At 43.9% G+C, this 21,103-nt stretch overlaps 1 protein-coding gene across 1 annotated transcript in view; it reads right to left on the bottom strand.

The window, feature by feature from the left end:
- Positions 1-21,103, bottom strand: part of ATP8A2 (ATPase phospholipid transporting 8A2) — a 1,022,388-nt gene that overhangs the window by 693,319 nt on the left and 307,966 nt on the right. The window contains exons 17-18 of the mRNA XM_077484049.1: positions 13,037-13,142; positions 9,867-9,949 (exon numbers count right to left, since the gene is read on the bottom strand). Of these exons, the coding sequence (XP_077340175.1) occupies positions 9,867-9,949; positions 13,037-13,142 (189 nt within the window). The remainder of the gene's footprint in view (positions 1-9,866; positions 9,950-13,036; positions 13,143-21,103) is intronic.

Below are 21,103 nucleotides of genomic sequence, written 5' to 3' on the forward strand. Positions count from 1 at the left end.
ATCAAAAGAAACACACAGCCCCATACCCTAGGATGGCAGGGAATCCTTCTCCTCTCAATTCACCAAACTAAGGCCGCGTACACACGCGGGGACTGTTCGCTGAAACTTTGTTCGTCAAACAGTTGCCGCAACAGTCCGCTCAAAATTTGCATGAGCGGACTTGCCCACACACGAGCGGACTGTTTCAGCGAACTGATTGCCAAACAGTTCGCTCAACTTTTGAAATGAACGGACTCGCCCACGTAAGGCGGAGGCAAGTCCGCCCATTTCGAGCGCGTGTACAGGTAGGCGGGGCCCGCGAAGGAGACGTCGCGGGCACCGCCGCCTGGAATGGACTTAAAGGGGAACCCCAACGCCGAAAAAAATCGGCGTGGGGGTTCCCCCAAAGTCCACAACAGACCCTTGTCCGAGCACGCTACCCGGCCGGCCAGGAAAGGGGGGGTGAGCGAGCGCGCCCCCCCTCCTGAGCCGTACCAGGCCGCGTGCCCTCAACATGGGGGGTGCCTTGGGGAAGGGGGGGCCGCGCGGCCCCCCCACCCCAAAGCACCTTGTCCCCATGTTGATGAGGACAAGGGCCTCTTCCCGACAACCCTGGCCGTTGGTTGTCGGGGTCTGCGGGCGGGGGGCTTATCGGAATCCGGGAGCCCCCTTTAAGAAGGGGGCCCCCGGATACCGGCCCCCCACCCTATGTGAATGAGTATGGGGTACAATGTACCCCTACCCATTCACCTGTAAAATAAAAGTACCCAAAAAAAAAACACAACACACGAGAAAAAATATTTTATTGCACAGCTCCGGGGGTCTTCCGTCTTCGGGGGTCTTCTCGCCGGACTCCTCCGCTATCTTCGTGTAGCTCTTTTGCTAGCGGAGGAGTCCGGCTTTCTTCCTCCCCGCCGCCGGCCTCTTCTCCCGACTTCGGGCCACCGCGCCTTCTTGTAGCTCTTTTGCAGGCGGTGGCCCGGTCTTCTGTCGCCGCCGCCTTCCGTTCTTCTGCCGGGCCACCGCGCCTTCTTATAGCTCTTTTGCAGGCGGTGGCCCGGTCTTCTGTCGCCGCTGTCGCCGTCGCCGCCTTCCGTTCTTCTTCTTCTTCTTGTTCTTCTTCTTCTTCTCCAGGAGATGTTGACACGTCGCTCTCTCCGGCCGGAATGCCAGAGCCGCCCTGCGCTGCCACTTATATAGTGACAATGGGGCGGTGTCACATGGTATATGTCACATGGGTTGGTCACATGGGTTGATGTCACATGGTGACCCCGCCCCCTTACGATGTCATAGTCCCCATGTGACATCAACCCATGTGACCAACCCATGTGACATATACCATGTGACACCGCCCCATTGTCACTATATAAGTGGCAGCGCAGGGCGGCTCTGGCATTCCGGCCGGAGAGAGCGTCGTGTCAACATCTCCTGGAGAAGAAGAAGAAGAACAAGAAGAAGAAGAAGAACGGAAGGCGGCGACGGCGACAGCGGCGACAGAAGACCGGGCCACCGCCTGCAAAAGAGCTATAAGAAGGCGCGGTGGCCCGGCAAAAGAACGGAAGGCGGCGGCGACAGAAGACCGGGCCACCGCCTGCAAAAGAGCTACAAGAAGGCGCGGTGGCCCGGCAGAAGAACGGAAGAGGGGGACAAGACCCCCGAAGTCGGGAGAAGAGGCCGGCGGCGGGGAGGAAGAAAGCCGGACTCCTCCGCTAGCAAAAGAGCTACACGAAGATAGCGGAGGAGTCCGGCGAGAAGACCCCCGAAGACGGAAGACCCCCGGAGCTGTGCAATAAAATATTTTTTCTCGTGTGTTGTGTTTTTTCTTTTGGGTACTTTTATTTTACAGGTGAATGGGTAGGGGTACATTGTACCCCATACTCATTCACATAGGGTGGGGGGCCGGTATCCGGGGGCCCCCTTCTTAAAGGGGGCTCCCGGATTCCGATAAGCCCCCCGCCCGCAGACCCCGACAACCAACGGCCAGGGTTGTCGGGAAGAGGCCCTTGTCCTCATCAACATGGGGACAAGGTGCTTTGGGGTGGGGGGGCCGCGCGGCCCCCCCTTCCCCAAGGCACCCCCCATGTTGAGGGCACGCGGCCTGGTACGGCTCAGGAGGGGGGGCGCGCTCGCTCGCCCCCCTTTCCTGGCCGGCCGGGTAGCGTGCTCGGACAAGGGTCTGTTGTGGACTTTGGGGGGACCCCCACGCCGATTTTTTTCGGCGTTGGGGTTCCCCTTTAAGTCCATTCCAGGCGGCGGAGCCCGCGACGTCTCCGTCGCGGGCCCCGCCTACCTTCACACGCGCTCGAAATGAGCAGACTTTCCTCCGAGCGGGAACAGTTTGCTCATTTCGAAAGTAGCCTACACACGGGCGGACTGTTCGCTCAAACAAAGTTTCAGCGGACAGTTTTTCGGAATTTCCGAAAGACTTTGTCCGTCAAACTGTCCGCTGAAACTGTCCGCTGAAAGCCCACACACGGGCGGACTGTCCGCTGAAACACTGTTCAGCGGACAAAGTTGGGCGAACAGTCCGCCCGTGTGTACGCGGCCTAACAGACTGGCTGGAGACTGCGCTATCCACTGTTAACTCATTTCTGTGGAGACTGGAAGTTCAGGGAAGCCTCACTGGGACAGCAAGAGCCAGCAGCATTGAAAGTTGTGCACTGTAAGTGCTGGGTGAGAATTTTAATAAGTTTACTGGGGAATGTTTATTTTGTTGTACTCAATGTGTTAAAGGATAGGTTCACCTCTAGTGACATGTTACACTCGTATTTAGGGTGTTATGCCCCATACACACGACCAGACTTTTCAACATCAAAAGTCTGACGGAATGATTCCGGCAGACTATTCGATCGTGTGTGGGCTGCAGCGGACTTTTGATTTGCAAAAGTCTGACAGACTTTAGAAATGGAACATGCTTCAAATTTTTCCGACAGAACTCTGCCGGACCCAGAAATCCGCTCATGTGTGTGCTAGTCTGACGGACTAAAACCGATGCGAGGGCAGCTATTGGCTACTGGCTATGAACTTCCTTATTCTAGTCCGGTCGTACGTCATCACGTTCGAATCCGTCGGACTTTGGTGTGATTGTGTGTGGCCAAGTCCGTTCATTCGGAAAGTCCGTCAGAACTCTGTCAGAACTCCGTCGAAAGTCTGCCGGACTTAAGTCCTGTCGTGTGTACGCGGCATAATATGTTACTAATGCATAGCAATGATCTTTTCCTGAAGAAAGACAGGCCAATAGCTAGACATGTGTGGCTGAAACATCAATTTAAGAAAATGACATCACTTCTACAGGTTCTTCTACCCTATATAGATAATTATGGTATAGAGGGTTGAGGATATTAATACATATTGTCATGTCATGTCATTGGTGAACAATGTTTCTATAGTAATTGTATAACATTGGCAGTGATTAGCGGTAGAAAGATCTTTTTTTTTGCTACCAGAGGGCGCTTTGCCCATACAGAGGTTGTATCTGGTTGGAAATGGAACAATTGTTTAGTTCACATGTGAGTTCTGATGTTAGGACATATATTTATGCTGGGACACATATTATGTTGTGATGTATGATGCATAATTACGTCATAATGCAAATGACGTCATGATGCATGCATGTTATATATATGGCATTACACACGGACGTGCCATGACATAGCCACTCCCCCTTACCTCACATGATAAATAGATCTGGTTACTGGAGGCATCCACCAATTGCCATGTGCTCTGTATAACACTACAATTCACATTGCACCCCTGATGAAGCTTTGTTCAGAGGCAAAACATGTTGGGTTGAGGGATTTTTTTGTTTTTATTTTGTATTTTTTCATTTTTATTTTGTTTTTTTATTTTGGTTTTCACTTTGTATGAGCACTTTTCTCAGTGGGGTAATCCAGGCTTTGTCACGGGAGGCATAAATGTCTATCCATCTGTACGCTTTACTCTGCTGAACTGACATTACTGTAACATATTTGGTAAATGTCTTCTGCTGTCATATCTTTAAACGTTTACATTTAATGCTAACTATCTAACAACCACACTACAATAGCAACATTACTGGTGATTGATTCTCAACCCCATTTGGCTTGAGTGATCAAGAGAGATAATTAGCTTTACGACCCTAGCCCATGTCTGGTCTGGTATTGACCTCCTCTCCCATATTCAAGTGTCTCAAATCAGACCCTATGATGACCAATAGAGAAATGCATGCCTGCTCAGTCTCCCTATAAATTTAAAGCAGCCTATGAGGTGGCAAGGACAGGGGCAAGGCGCAGACAACATGGATCTTGGATCCTGAGTGGCTCCGTCACGAGTGATGCACAGTTTCACCACCGCAGATTAACGAAAGCAGGATAACTAAAGCTGGATGAAGATACAACAAGAACTCTGCTCCACTCTGTAAAATGGCAAGCTAACCAGCATTTGACATTTATTTTATATCAAGTCAGATTCCAACTCTATCCACTAACATGCTCCTCATTCTCTTCCTTCTCACATCAGTGTCTTCTATCCTCAAATTATCCTTACTCTGCCCCTCCTCTCTACCCTGCAGCATGCACATATCACCCTCACTCCTACGCTCTCCCTACTACTGCACCCATTATCTCCTGCATTTGCTGTGCCCATATGCTGGCATAAGCACCAGGGCCACTAGACACGTGCGCTCATGCACATCCCACTCCCATCTTGCCTTCCTCGCCCTCCTCCTGCTCCTAGTCTCAGGTAACATTTCTCCTAATCCTAGTCCGCCATTTTCCAACTGCAAGCCACATATCCAATACCCCTCCTCCTCTGGCACCCACCGCAATACACTCAGTTTAATTTCTATCCCCCTGCTTCCTCAAAGCAGCCCATCTGTAACAAGCTAACATCTGTACATGACCTCTTCATCTCTCATGGCTTTAATATACTCGCCATAACCAAAACCTGGCTACAAAATTTGGACTCAGCCTCTCCTGCTGCCCTCTCCCATGGAGGCCTCCATTGGACTCACTCCCCTAGACCCAACCGACAGAAAGGAGGTGGAGCTGGATTTCTTCTATCCCCACAAAGCACCTTCCAAGTCCTTCCTATCCCTCCCTCTCTATCCCTCTCTTCTTTCGAGATGCACTGTATTTGTCTGTTTTCTCCTATTTCTCGGAGGATTGCATCAATTTATCGGCCCTCTCGACCAGTAACATGCTTTCTTGATGACTTTGCTGCTTGGCTACCCTACTTTTTCTCCTCGCTCATTCTTGGTGACTTCAAAATTCCTGTCAATGTTAACAGCCCAGCTAAACTTCTCGACTTAACCTCATCTTTTGATCTAACACAATGCTCACTCCAATGGTAATACCATTGACCTTGTATTCTCCCATCTCTGCAACCCTGGCAACTTCACAAACACCCCCTTTCCTATCTCTGATCACAACCTCATTAATTTTACTGTCTCCTTGCCTCCAACCACCCATCCCTCCAAGCACCAAACAATGTAGGAACAAATTGTAGGAACCTTTGCCACCTTAACCCTTCTCTTCTCTATTCTGCTACTAACTACCTATATGACATAATCTCTCCCCTGTCCTGAACTGGCCACCTCTGTCTACAACAGTTCGCTCTCATCATCACTAGATGCACTTGCTCCTCTAACCACACGCAGAATCAGGCCCAGACTGTTACAACCCTGGCAAACCGACAACACTAGAAATCTCAAGAGACATTGTCGTGCTCTTGAACGACTGTGGCGTAAAACCAAATGGCTGCAAGACTTCACCCTATATAAATCTGCCCTTCTAAAATACAGTCCCTGTCTCCATGCTGCCAAACAAGCCTACATTGTTTCTCTTATTAATACTCTGTCATCCAGTCCCCGAAGGCTCTTCTCAACCTTTATCTCTGCTTCGTCCCCCACCCCCTTAACCCACTAACCCATTTACTGCCCGAGAGATTGCCAATCACTTCAAAGACAAGATTGATGCAATTCGTGAGGACACCTCCACTGTGTGTACATCTTCCCCACCCAACATACCTTGCCTAACAGCACATTCAACACTCTCCTCTTTTGAATTGGCTACGACTGAAAACTTTTCTCAGGTGCCCACCTAACCAATTGTCCCTTGGATCCTGTACCCTCACAACTACTACGGTCACCCTCTTCTATCCAATGCTCCCTCACCCACATCTTCAATCTCTCCCTCTCTAGTGGCACCTTCCCCTCCCCTCTAAAACATGCGCAGATTACTCCCATACATAATTCCACCACCACCACCACCACAGACCCCACCAATCTAAACAATTTAAGACCCATCTCAGTGCTCCCATTCACCTCTAAACTTCTAGAACCCTTATTGTACAACCGTCTTAGCTCCTACCTAAAAATAACTTCTTGACCCATTACAGTCTGGCTTTCGCTCGCAGCACTCCACAGAAACTGCCTTACTAAAATTCACTAATGATTTACTAACTGCTAAAACCAACAGCCAATACTCCATACTCCTACTACTTGACCTCTCTGCGGCCTTTGATACTGTTGACCACCCACTCCTTCTCAATAAACTACATTACCTTGGCCTCTGAGATTCTGCTCTATCCTGGTTCTCTGCCTATCTATCACAGCGCTCCTTCAGTGTCACCTACAACTCTGTCTCCTCCTCTTCATTGCCCCTTTCTGTGGGGGTCCCCCAAGGCTCTGTTCTTGGACCCCTTCTCTTCTCTATCTACGCCTCCTCCCTTGGTCACTTGATAACCGCCCACGGCTTCCAATACCACTTATACGGCAATGACACCCAAATCTGTCTACTCCTCACCTCACTCCTTCAATCTCCTCTCGCATTACTAACTTAATAACTGACATATCAGCATGGATGTCACATCACTTCCTTAAACGAAATCTCTCTAAAACTGAGCTATTAATATTCCCCCCTGCACGTGCCCCCCTCCATGACTTTTCCATCAAAATCAACAATGCAACTATGAGTCCCTCCCCTCACACCAGGGTGCTAGGTGTAATCTTAGACTTTGACTTGTCATTTCAGCCTCAAATCCAATTGTTGTCAAGTTTGTAGAATTCACCTCCGTAACATGTTTAAAATTTGCCCCTTTTTAACAAATGAAACCACTAAGCTCCTCATTCACTCCCTTGTTATCTCTTGCCTTGACTATTGTAACTCCCTTCTCATTGGCCTGCCTCTCCATAGGCTCCTCCCCTCTTCAGTCTATAATGAATGCTGCTGCCATGCTTATCCACCTTACCAACCACTCAGTGTCTGCCAACCCCCTCTTCCAATCCCTACACTGGCTCCCAATCATCCAGCAAATTTAATTCAAAATAATAACCACAACATGCAAAACCATTCACAACTCTGGGCGAGCTACATCATCAATCTTTTCTCCAAATATCACCCAAATCATTCTCTCCACTCTTCTCAAGACCTCCTACTCTCAAGCCCTCTCGTCTCCCCCTGCCATGCTCATCCCCAGGATTTCTCCAGAGCCTCTCCTATCCTCTGGAACTCGCTACCTCCACTGGTCTGGCTATCCCCTACTCTTGCTACCTTCAGGCAATCCCTGAAAATGAATCTCTTCAGGAAAGCCTATCACGTCTCCAACTAATCTCCTACCACTTCCATCAGCTCATTCCCCACAGTTACAACCTTCTGTACCACCTGCCCCACCCTATTAGATTGTAAGGTCTTCTGAGAAGGGCTCTCTTAATCCTCTTGCATTTTACTGTATTGTAACACTATTGTCTCATTTTATATTGTAAAGCACTGTGTAAACTTTTGTCGCTGTATAAATCCTGTATAATAATAACAATAATAATAAGGGGGATTGTAATATACTGGCGGAGGTAGTGGTAAATTAGAGCAGAATTAGAGCAGACTTTCTACCAGGCTGGAATGGGCACTGTAGTATGTTGGGTTTTAGGTAGGCAGTCAAGCCTTTCAGTAGCCACAGTGACCATTAGTACTAGTTCAAAATTGTACAAAGTGGGGACTTACCAATATACTGACCTTCCCCAACACACTATTCGCTACAGACACCATTCATTTTCCTGCTATGTTTCCTGATATGTCTTGTTATCTACCTTTGAATGGAGGCATTTGTATATACCCTCCGGGATCATAATATTATCTCCCTGCACCCACTGTCACAATTAAAAAGTAGTACGGCTGTGCGGGGCTTTGCCCATGCAGCTACATCATTCATTCACAAGAATCTGTGAATGAATAAACTACAATCATCATTCATTCACAGGAATCTGTGAATGAATAAACTACAATTACTGTCTGCCACCACAGCAGATGGACTTGTAGAATCAATGAACTGCGAGCATGTTAATCAACACTCCCGTTGTTCATTCACACTGCTTACTGCTCAGGAACTGTCTACCTATAGAGAGGTATGGGCAGAGAGATGTAGGCAGTGTGTGCAATCCACTGTTCACAGGTGCAATGCTCTGCAGGCTTCTGTCAACAAAAATAATAATAATAAATGAGCATTTTTCTCTGCAAAAAAGATGTGCATTACTATTATGATTCTTTTTTTGAAAGGTAAACTTAAGCTTTAAACTAAAAACACAGAGGTTTTAATACTACTTTAACTACCTGGCTGTGCTGTCTGGCAGAGAGGTGTAAATATCAGGAATGAATAGAAAGAAATTTAATTCCTTCAGTTCCTGTGTATGTATTTTGTGTGTGCCTGGAATTCAGCTTTAACTTTTTAAAGTTTTTTTTTATACAAGTCATATACAGTATCCTATTTATTATAGCTATTGCTGCACTATTATTATCAACATCTGTTTTTTGACAGCAAGCTGGCATTACGTGTATAGATTTTCTGCCGATAACCAAAAAATACCCAATTATTAGTCTTTCTACAAGTGACCACCAAGCAGGCATACTGGTCCCGTCAGTTGCAGCGTTGTTTTTTTACAGTGTTTTTCAGCAGAGAGCTATTTTACTTAAAGCTTGTTAATCCCAAAAAAATAAATAATAATATGGATCTGCTCATTTAAAGCATGTTGCACAGTGCTTGTGCTGTGTAATTTTGCACCCTGTAACATCTGTAATACCCATCTGTTCCTACCAGTTTCCCCCCTCTCCTCTGCAAACAGACCACGATAATCATGGCTGCTGAGCCTCTGACATCATGGTCTGTTTGCATCCTTCCATCAGCTGCTGCCTGCTATCCTGTGTCTGATTCCTTTGTCCCCCCCCCCCTTTGCATGTCACCTAGTGACAGTGCCGCCCCATCCGCCTCCTGCTGAAGGAATATACAATATATCTTCATACTATCTGTTCTGTCTCCTCATACAGGGCCCTACTGTCTCTTTGTATTATTAAAAAAAATCCTCCTTCACCGTATCTTACGACGGCTCCCGGCGGTCACGTGACCGGCCGTGTCTCCTCTCCTCCTTGCGTCTTGCTGAAGTCAGCGGGAAAACCTTGGACCCGCCCACTGCTTCTGCAAGACAGCAGAGAGAAGACACAGCCGGTTACATGAGCGCCAGGAGCCCCCGTGAGATACGGTAAGGCTTGATTCACACTAACGCGTTTTTTGATGCATTTTGCAGAAATGCAGGGAAATTTTCTAACATGGGTTCCTATAGAACATGTTCACATCAATGCATTTTTGTGCCTCTGCGTTTTTGGAAAGGGTCCTGGACTTTTTTTCATGCAAAATGCAGCGTCAATGCTGGGATTTCCACTAACTTATAGGAAACTAAGGAAAATTTCCACAGGTTGAGACCCAGATAACAGTGCTAACCTGACAAATATTCTAACTCAGAAGTAATCAAATTTATGTTTAAAGATACCGCTTATGATTTAAAGATGCTTCTCATCTAGACTCATAATCATAGCAAAATGTAAACACTACATACATCTTTTTTTTTTCCAGGCAATACTTACAGCATCTATAATGACGGAATCTGGAGTCCTTCCAGTAAATGCATAGCCCAATTTCTTTGCTCCCTTCACTAGAGCTCCTTCATCTACAAAAACAAGGGGGATTGTTACTCATTCATGCTTGTTAAACCCCATACACACTATCAGATTTTCTGCTGATTTTTGTCATCAGATTTACCAAAACCATGTAGTGCAAGGGCCTGCCTGATTGCATACAAATTGAAACTCCTAAGATTTGACCTCATATTATATGGTTTTGGTAAATCTGAAGACAAAAATCAGCATTTTTACATAGGGTGGGGGGAAGGTTGTCCCCAGGACAGGAAATGAGGGAAATCTCTCTAACAGCAACACAGACAAAAGAAAGGTTTTTTTAAGTTAAATAATATGTAGATCCAAAGGTAGTATTCCTGATATGTGCCTGCTGTATAATTTACTTGTATGAGAAAGTATCCTATTCTCTTTGCATTGCTTCCTTTTTGTGAAATCCCTGGTGTTCTGCTTTCCTATTAAAAACTGACCACACCAGACAGCAGAGCACAGGGTGGTCAATTCTCTAGCTCAGCCTAACTCAGCTTGCTCTCCTCCAATGATCAGACTTGTCCTGACACGCCTCCCCTGCACAACCATTCACTGTTGATTCACCCCCCCCCCCCCCACCCCCCCAGCTCTTATGCAGATGAGAACAAAGGGTATGTGATCACTTATAAAAATATATAGACAAATGTTTTGCCTTTCATTTCTATTCCTGAATGGGTTGTTTTACAAGGTGGTGATTTACATATACTTTAAATAGGGGAAAATTAGAACCTCTCTCTGCTTTTTTTTGTTGTTGCTGCTTTCCCAGTTGCAGATGATCCCTAACTTCCTGTCTTGTAAAAGAACAGAATGTGAGGGGAAAGCTCTCTAATAGAGCCCCTGACAGCAGTGGACCTGGCAGAGGCTCTAACCCTCCTAGTTGAATCAAAAACTATAGTGTTTAGATACACTTTTAGGCTCAATGAACACTAGCATTCTTCATAAGCTCAAAACAAATAGAAACAAAAAAACACTGGATCAAAAATGCTGATAATAGAATTTTTGTGCCAGCTTCTAGTAGCATTTTAGTAGCTTTTAGGAGCATCACCATTTTTATTAGCGTTTTTGCAGTACATGGAAGAAAAAAAAAAGCATTCCTCATTTTCTTTCTGCTGGAAAAACATTCCAAATTTTTTTTTCTGCTCCTAGATGCTGAAGGTCAAAAAATGCTAATGGCCTAAAGTAGTGTGCATGGACACATAGGATAACACTATAACAAGGCTTACCTATCAGTACTGTAAGAATCTCCATGCACTGTTTAGGAGATATTTACTGTAGATGCAGCCGGTGACGCCACTGGCGCATGCAATCTGAAGGAACAGCCACCCAGGTCATTCCTTAACCTCCCTGGCGGTATGATTCAGTCTGGAATAAGGTGCTGAAAGCGGTACAATTATTTTGCATGGAAATCTGGCTTTTATTTTGTAGTCCTGTAATTCTTAGGAATAACGCTCTGAAATCTCTTCAAACCAGAGTCTAGCGGACATCCCGGGTATGATAAAGTTTATAATATAATAAAGAATAATAAAAATTATTCAATAATGTAATCAAATCCCCAAAAAAATGAAAAAGGGACATGTTTTGGTTGCTATGGACAATCTCCAAATTCCAAGCAGTAAAAAACAGTATTTATAATATAAAAGTGCATGCAGGGCATTGCACAAACCACTAGGGACAAAGGGGGTGTGTATTTTTTACTACAGCACTGTAATCTGTAAGATTACAGTGCTGTGTGTGTTTTGTGTACTTTAACTTTTTTGAATTTGCCGCCGTTCTCCGCTCCCGTACGCCGTAACGCCGCAGGGAACGGAGCTCGGCGGCATTCGGCACTGTGAATCGAGCGGAGGACAACTCGATCACACAGCGCGGCGGACATCGCTGGATCCAGGGGACAAGGTAAGTAACGATCCCTGTGTCCTCCCCTGCATCGAGCGGTGCAAGCCCGAGTCTGGCTTGGGGTTACCGCTATTGTAATGAAATTCCCAACCCGAGCCAGACTCGGGATTACCGCTAAGGAGGTTAAGGCTGGGTTCACACGTGAATTGGATGAGGGTTTCCCCACATTCAATTCACATGACAGGAGTGTGTGACTGGCTCTCAATGGAGCCAGTTTACATAGCTCCGGGGTGGCCGTGGTCTTATAACTAAAAACGCATGATCTGTTTCTGCAGTGCTTTTTGCGGTGCGTTTTTTCATATGCGTTTTTGATGTGTTTCGCAATTTTTATGATTTTTGCCCAATATGTTGTTGGGCAGATAAAAAAAGTCAAAACTGTCTGTCCTTCAACAATAATAGCTGTACCACTACCTAATAAGTAATGAACAGCCAAACACAGGGGTTAATTTACTAAAACTAGAGTGCAAAATCTGGTACAGCTCTGCATAGAAACCAATCAGCTTCCAGGTTTTTATTGTCAAAGCTTAATTGAACACACTGAAGTTAGAAGCTGATTGGCTACCATGCACAACTGCACCAGATTTTGCACTCTCCAGTGTCATACCAGTGTCATACCCAAGACATACCTGACGGGAGTGTGTACATACTGCAGGAAGAAGAGAGGGGTCCAGGCTTTCCAATACCTTTAAAACCTAGTATTATTAATGTTCTTGCAGCATGGCATTATTCAGGCATTGGTATAAAGATACCACATATTGGTATCAAGGTGCCATTCAGGTAGTAGAATGATATCAAATACTGGTATCAAGGGTTTATTCAGACGCTTGTACAAAAGTATGCTTCAGGCTACTGAAAAATAGCATTCCTAGCAATTGTGATTGTCATTGTTATGAGCCTAAAAAAAAAAATTTAGTGCAAAATCTAGTATAGCACAACAAGCTGAAGTTAGAAGCTACCATGCACAGCTGCACAAGATTTTTCATTCTTCAGTTTTAGTAAATCAACCCCATTGTGTTGTCCAGAGTCACTTATCAGATGCTTGCTTTCATCTTATGTTGAACAATAGTAAATGACAGCTGGAACATGACTGGTTGCTCTGGGAAACTACACCAATATACATGATTAGTGCTTTGCATATGAGTACATTAGGTTGCCTATTTAGCCATATATTTGGTCTTACTCTTGGAGAAGTCACTAACCTGGGGATGAGGCCTGGTAGATGATTGTGTCTCCATCTTTTTCAGGAACAACCGTGTGACATACAGCAAGCAGAGTTAGGAATTCCTTGATCACTAGGGCTGTGGGCTGAAATTGACAAGATATAGTGAATTAAAATCGATTAGATAACTGATACAAAATAAATACACCTAAAATACCTTAAGCAAAAGTCACCTTATTTGTATGGGCAACTTGAAATTGTATTGCATTGCAAGAACATGTAATCTTAGAGCCTATGGAGAGGGTCCAGTTTTCCAACAGAGCTAGTCCAGAAGAAAATCCCCCCCCCCCCCAGCCAATCAACTCCTCATCAGTGAAGACTCAGCTAAGAAATGCTGAGGATGGCCCACACACATGAATCTTCCCTAATCTGGCCATAAACAGATTGGGCAAACTTACTCAATGGGGTTGTTTTACTAAAACTGGAGATTCCAAAATCTGGTGCAGCTATGCATAGAAACCAATCAGCTTCCAGTTTTGTTTTGTTTTTTTGTCAAAGCTTAACTGCTTGCCGACCACCTCACGCTGATATATGTCGGCAGAAGGGAATCATGTACCTGTATGTTGCCCTTTAAGAGGCGGCCAGCGGGCATGCGCACGCCCATGGCAAGCTCCGTGAGTCGGGTCGTGTGTCCCGCGGATTCGATCGCCTCACGGGGAGGAAGAACGGGAAGATGCTAATGTGAAAATGCATCTCCCCATTCTGCCTAGTGACAGTGTCACTAATCTCTGCTCCCTGTGATCGGGAGCAGAGATCAGTGATGTGTCACACGTAGCCACGCCCCCCCCCCACAGTTTGAAACACTCCCCAGGGCACACTTACCCCATACACTCCCCCTATTGGTTAACCCCTTCACTGCCAGTGTCATTTACACAGGAATCGGTGCATTTGTATAGCACTGATTGCTGTATAAATGACAATGGTCCCAAAAGTGTGTAAAAAATGTCCGATGTGTCCGCCATAATGTCACAGTCATGATAAAAATCGCTGATCGCTGGCATTACTAGTAAAAAAAAATTATTAATAAAATGAATAAAAATGCCATAAAACTATCCCCTATTTTGTAAACTTTTGCGCAAACCAATCAATAAATGCTTATTGCGTTTTTTTTACCAAAAATATGCAGAAGAATATCGGCCTAAACTGAGGAAAAATAATGTTTTTTTTATATATTTTTGGGGGATATTTATTATAGCAAAATGTAAAAAATAATGTGTTTTTTTTTCAAAATTGTCACTCTTTTTTTGTTTATAGCAGAAAAAATAAAAACCGCAGGGGTGATCAAATGCCACCAAAAGAAAGCTCTATTTGTGGGGAAAAAAGGACATCAATTTTGTTTGGGAGTCACATCGCACGACTGCGCAATTGTCAGTTAAAGCGACGCAGTGCCGAATCACAAAAAGTGCTCTGGTCAGGAAGGTGGTAAATTCTTCTGGGGATCAAGTGGTTAAAGGGGTTGTAAACCCTCATTTAAAGAAAAAAACAAACAAACATGTCATACTTGCGTCCACGGTGCAGTTAGTTTTGCACAGAGTGGCCCCGATCTACTTCTTCTGGGGTCCCTTTGCAGTACTGGTGGCTCCTCCTCGCATTGAGTGTCCACATTGGAGGAGAGCTCTCCTTGGTGGACACCCATGCGGGCGGACTCCCGGGTCCCGCATCTGTGTCCATTTACACAGAATGCAGGACTCGGCCCTGCCCCCTGGCGCCGTGGCATTGGATTTGATTGACAGTAGCGGGAGCCAATGGCTGCACTGCTATCAATCTATCCAATCAGGACACGAAATGCCAGATAGAGCTGGTGTGCTTGTTCCGGCCAGAGAAGGAGAGGGGTCAGGTAAGTAAAACGGGGGCTCGAGGGGGCTGCAGCACCACAGAAGGTTTTTCACCTTAATGCATAGAATGCATTAAGGTGAAAAACCATGAGGGTTTGCAACCCCTTTAATTGAACAAGCTGAAGTTAAAAGCTGACCATGCACAGCTCCACCAGATTTTGCACTCTCCAGTTTTAGTAAATCAACCACAATGTCTTTGGGTCCTTTAAGAGTTTTGAAAATATTACAATTTTTTTATAGATATGTTTCAACTTCAAACAAGATGTAGAGATCCTATGATGATGACTTAAACTGCCCTTCTTTCTATAAGAGGTTGTCAGGTGAACTGGCATTTAACGTAAATGGAGTTTGCATCTACATATCTTTATACAAAGCACAAGTGTATACACAACTGTATTGTAATGTAACATATACAACATATGTTTATCTAAATGGAAATATAAGTAGATCTAACTACACATGAGTGATCCATTTGCTATTGTTATGTGCAGCTTTGGAACCTCAAATGAACCTTGAGCATAAAATGTGCTCAAGCTAAATGCCACTCACAATGATGAATTTCTAGCGCGTGAAAGGTCATAGTACTATATGTCCAAAGTTAAGTTATAAAACTTAGAGGATTACTATACCTAGAACCATAAAGAGATGAAATATGTGCACTACTATATGTGAATGCTTCCAATGATCCCTCACAAATTTGCAGTAGATGTAACTACACCTGTACAAAAAAGTGGTTGTAAAGCCTTCAGGTTTTTCACCTTAATGAATTCATGTGCACAAGAGCAGGGGCTCCAGCCGCTGTTGTTCTCCTCATTGGACAGATTTATAGCCGCAGGAGCCATTGGCTCCAGCTGCTGTCAATCAAAATCTGTGATACAGGAGCAAGGGAGGGGCTCAGTTCCACTGTCTGTGTCGATGAACACAGCAGCGAGACTTGGGAGGGAGCCAGCACAGCTTTCTGTGGGGACACCTGATGAAGAGGAATGATGGCGGGGGAACCCAGAAGAAGAGGATTAGGGCTGCTCTGTACAAAACCATTGCAGGGTAATTATAGCGTAAAACAAAACAAGATAAAGTTGGCGCACAAATGAATGGTCTCTTTAAGAGCGTTTGACTATCTCGTGGGATGTTTGTTTATTTAAATAAATGTCCTGTAGATGGTCTCAATGTGCGGCTGTTAACCCATTATGGACTTGGCAAAAAATGGATGCAGCAGAAAAAACGATCAAAAACAGCGCATCAAAGGGACTAGTAGATTGATGTGAAAAAGACTTTAAAATGTCATTTATTAAATGTAAAAAATAAACACAGACATCTGATCCCTGCAGGATCTCAAACACATAAAAAACACCAATCATAAAACGGACAGATGTTTGATAATGAAAAGCTCCTCAGATCTCTCAATTATAACTTTGGAAAGGTCAAAACCAAAGACCAATGTGCACAGCTTTCGAATGCCTAATGAATGCAATCAATCATCTGAAAGAACCCAAAAAGTCAGTGTAAACGAATGGAACAACGTTCCTAGGGACACTCACTTCATAGGTGTTCAATGGGCTGCAGAGCTGATGAGTCCAGTCTGATGACCGAGGGGGAGGTGTTTATTTCAGCTCCATCTGAAGCGTTCGGCTTGGAGGCAGAGGTGTAATGCTGCACGCTAGGTGGTAAGGATCAAGCTTAGTCACCAGATGATATCAGCTGTACACATAGGCAGCTTGGAGAACGCTGCACTGCCTGCAGTGCCGCTTGTCCGAGCGGCTGTGGATCACATGAGAGGCTTGTCACGTGGAAGGCTGTGAAGGGGAAGGTTGCTATGCCGACTCTCCTGCTTACATGTTTCGCGCTCCTGCGCTTTGACAAAGCGCAGGAGCGCGAAACATGTAAGCAGGAGAGTCGGCATAGCAACCTTCCCCTTCACAGCCTTCCACGTGACAAGCCTCTCATGTGATCCACAGCCGCTCGGACAAGCGGCACTGCAGGCAGTGCAGCGTTCTCCAAGCTGCCTATGTGTACAGCTGATATCATCTGGTGACTAAGCTTGATCCTTACCACCTAGCGTGCAGCATTACACCTCTGCCTCCAAGCCGAACGCTTCAGATGGAGCTGAAATAAACACCTCCCCCTCGGTCATCAGACTGGACTCATCAGCTCTGCAGCCCATTGAACACCTATGAAGTGAGTGTCCCTAGGAACGTTGTTCCATTCGTTTACACTGACTTTTTGGGTTCTTTCAGATGATTGATTGCATTCATTAGGCATTCGAAAGCTGTGCACATTGGTCTTTGGTTTTGACCTTTCCAAAGTTATAATTGAGAGATCTGAGGAGCTTTTCATTATCAAACATCTGTCCGTTTTATGATTGGTGTTTTTTATGTGTTTGAGATCCTGCAGGGATCAGATGTCTGTGTTTATTTTTTACATTTAATAAATGACATTTTAAAGTCTTTTTCACATCAATCTACTAGTCCCTTTGATGCGCTGTTTTTGATCGTTTTTTCAGGGTAATTATAGACATGTTTGCTATTTAAAAAAAAAAAATAGAACGTTTACAACCACTTTAAATGTTGCTAATCGAAGTGGCCTCATATACAGCAAATATAAACAAATGGATTGCAATAATAAAAATATGAATAGCCATAATAGTAATATTGCATGCTATTTTGATGGGGTTGTATGACTCATATAGTTTAAGTGTACCTTAAAGCTAATTACTGATTTGTTTACAAACACTGCAACCCTTAATTTCCCAGACATGGTAAGTCGGTCATAAAAAAAAGTCAGATTTAAATTTAATGTCTGCTCTAGACAGCAGGGGAATAGGGCATGTTGTAAACGCCCCTATTATAAACTGTCTGGTGAGCAGTAAACAACTGCAATGCTTTGGGGTTTTTTCTATATTGACCTACAGCTATGTTGTACAGTTAGATTTCATTAATTTTCCATAATTCTTACTGTAATTGAGTTACGTTCAAAAAAATAAATTAAACAAATGTATGAGAAGATACCAATTAAATACATGCTAAACATACCAATTACACAGTCCAGAAGGCTAATAAGGCACACTGAACCGCCAATAAAAAATATGCATAAGATTTATATCATTTTTGGTGTCTGATAAATTGTATTTTCATTCTGCTAAATAAATAATATGCTTTATGCCAGACTGTGAAACCTGGCCAGATTGAAATGCAGATGTATTCATATTCATAGATTATTGGTGGCATTAAGGATTTGCCTCTTTGAAGGAGCTACCCTAGTGTAAACTCTGCTACATTCCTGTCTCGACACGGCAGCGTTATAGACAAGTCAGTATTGCAACAGCCAATACTGTAACCAGTGCATGTTACCATTAAAACATGTGGTGGCAAATACTGTGTGTGTATAAAGGGTTAACTGCTCAATTAATCTGCCCCAGTGATGATCACACTCAGTCTGTTGTTGCTTAGATTGGTGAACCGTGAGCTGGAACAATCTCTGCTCAGGGTGAAGCTGAGACTGTAATCAGCCTGTCTGTTAACATATTTTATTATATTATTTGATAAAACTGTTCTACATAAGCCAGTGCCTCGAAAATTTATGTTTTTTTATGTACAGTGGACCTTTAATAGTAATAGGATAGTTGCACATGATTTGATAGTCCTGGAGCTGTCAAAACAGCCACCACTGTTATCACATTCCTGACAAATAGGATTCACAGATACCAGACACTTTGCAGCGCCAGAGAAGGCAGCTTTACCTTCAGTATGTACTCATTTAGTATAACATTACATGTCTTGTGAGTGGCGTCACACGAGGAATGCCTTAAATACCATTTAGTATAAGTGTTACTCAGATAACAGCAACCATTTCATTAGATCTATCGTAAATTATCCTCCGGTCTCTGTTCTGTCGGAAGTCATTATACAACCACGCGTAATATTTAATTTCTATTCCTCTGAGATATCTATAGCTAAATGGGTTGTTTAAAGGAGCCATTCATTGCAGATACATGGGGTGAAAGGTATATGAAAGGGCCAGATACACTAATTTTCTACAGTTAGGCGTCAAAATCTTTGTTTCAGTGTTGTGAAAAGAATGACAACTGAAGTCAGACTTGTTCCTATGTGCAGGAAGAATATATTAATTTATAGCTGGTGTTACACAATAGCTCCAGTGTCCCTAATGATAATAAAAAGTTCAGGTAACACAGCATTCCTGTTCAGGCAATGAATAAGGAACATGGAGCTGAAAAAAAACAAATAACGTGAATGTCCTTTAGAAGGAAAACTGGATTCAGGGACCATATATTTTTCTGTCCTTGTATGCCTATATCCAACCAAATATTATAAGAAACAAACTCCAGTTGTCATTTTTGTAATGCAAGTTAAAACCTGACAGTTTACACTTCATTTGTACCTTATTTATTGCAAATTTATATTCAGCAGATATATCACTTAAATATGCATACCATAAGTGATTCCATAGTGTAACCTAGCTAAACTCTATCCTGAGGTGGCACAGAAAACATCAATTTGCTTCATCCTGTAGAAAGGGGCAATTTGCTTGGAAATGCGTTGCCGGTTTACCCCAGTTTATCCTAACCCGATGATCATGCTCCCTTATCAGGCTGGATGTTGCTGTTTTTGACATGTAAGCAGATGCTTTTTTATCCTCAATAAAGTATATTTTAACGCTAACATTGTTCTGCGCTCTGCCTTTTGTCTCCTGTAGAAGTCTTCTCTGTATACTGGTCTGCAGGAGTCTAGTCAGCGGGCAACATATCTGCTTAGTCTACTGCTATATATAGTATGATGTAAACCACTTGGACTTTTCACGTGCATCTCTGTGCATCCCAGCCATGCTTATCTATGAAAATAAAGCATTCTAATGTAACCCCTAAACCAAATGTTTTTTTTTTTTTAATTCTTTTTATTGGTTTTAAAAGAATTTAAGTGGTTCAAAACAGAGCCTCAGGGAATTCCCCAGCTAGAGGCAAACAACAAAACAAATTATCTCCAATCGGCCCAGTTAGAAGCAGTACACAGTTAAAATTAAGTTTTGAGGATTTATATCGCAATGCTATGCTATGTTGCTCCAGTCTTTCCTTACTAAACACCTCCCAAGGGTGCTGGAAAAATGGGAAGGGGATGTGGGCCAACTCACAGGAGATCAGTGGGAGGAAGCTCTTCAGTCCATGACGTCCTGCTCATTAAATGTGACACAGAGACTAACCCAGCTATATATTCTTCTGAGGGTATTTTATACCCCTCATAGGCTGCATGCTATAGGTATGAGACCAACACCTGAATGCTCTAGATGTAAACATGCATGGAGTGGTTGATACTTTGAACACGGTATTGTAGGTATCTCTCCCTCTTGACCCAAAACAGTTCTTACTCAATCTCAGTCCTATTCATCGCTCGTAAGTTGATAATGATACACTGGAAGTCAGAGGACTCCCCTACAGTTGAGGAATGGATAAATAATGTTGGCAATGCCTTAAGAATGGAAAAAGTTGTTTATCAACACAGAGGTTGCCCGCACAAGTATGAAAAGTTATGGGCTCCTTGGTTAGAAGTCCCAGGGCTAACCCCAGTGGACCTGATCATGGATAGGTTGCTGAGGCTTAATGTTGGGTGATGTTACTTATGCCAAAATGGGAATGTATTGTTGATGATTTCAATGATGCTCAATATGTAGAAATTGCCCTTACTGATAGTGACTGTTTTATCTACAAAGAGTAAAGTGAACTGTTTGGCATTGTTGCTTTATGCTTTTTTCAATAAAGCTTTTTTCTGGATAGATAAAAAGATTATGTTTTGAAATAAAGAAGAATGGAAGGGCCTCTGCATTATCCTCAATAACCATGGTGCAGCACATTAGAAACATTATTGAATAAATCACATTTAGTTCCCCAGATAAGATGAGATTTCTCAGATCACCTTTGTTCGGAAATCATCGAGGATGCAATCACCCAATAACTATAGTATCGGATACTATGTGGCCATGGATGGAGAATCTAGCCATAAGTCCCACACCTTGTTGAACTTTCCAGAACACCCACGAGGAGATTCATACGTTGTTTTATAAAGAGATATTACCTTAATTAAATGGATTTTCCAAAATTGTAAGCTGGTCCCCTTTAGACTTCCACTTTAACCACATGCTGACTGGACCATAGCCGAAAGATGGCTAAAGCGCAGTCGACTTATTCTGGGTGGATGTCTGTGGAC

Source organism: Lithobates pipiens, unplaced genomic scaffold, assembly GCF_037356315.1.
Source record: "Lithobates pipiens isolate NorthernLeopardFrog02 unplaced genomic scaffold, aLitPip1_a1.2 Scaffold_16, whole genome shotgun sequence".
Taxonomy (NCBI): Eukaryota; Metazoa; Chordata; class Amphibia; order Anura; family Ranidae; genus Lithobates; species Lithobates pipiens.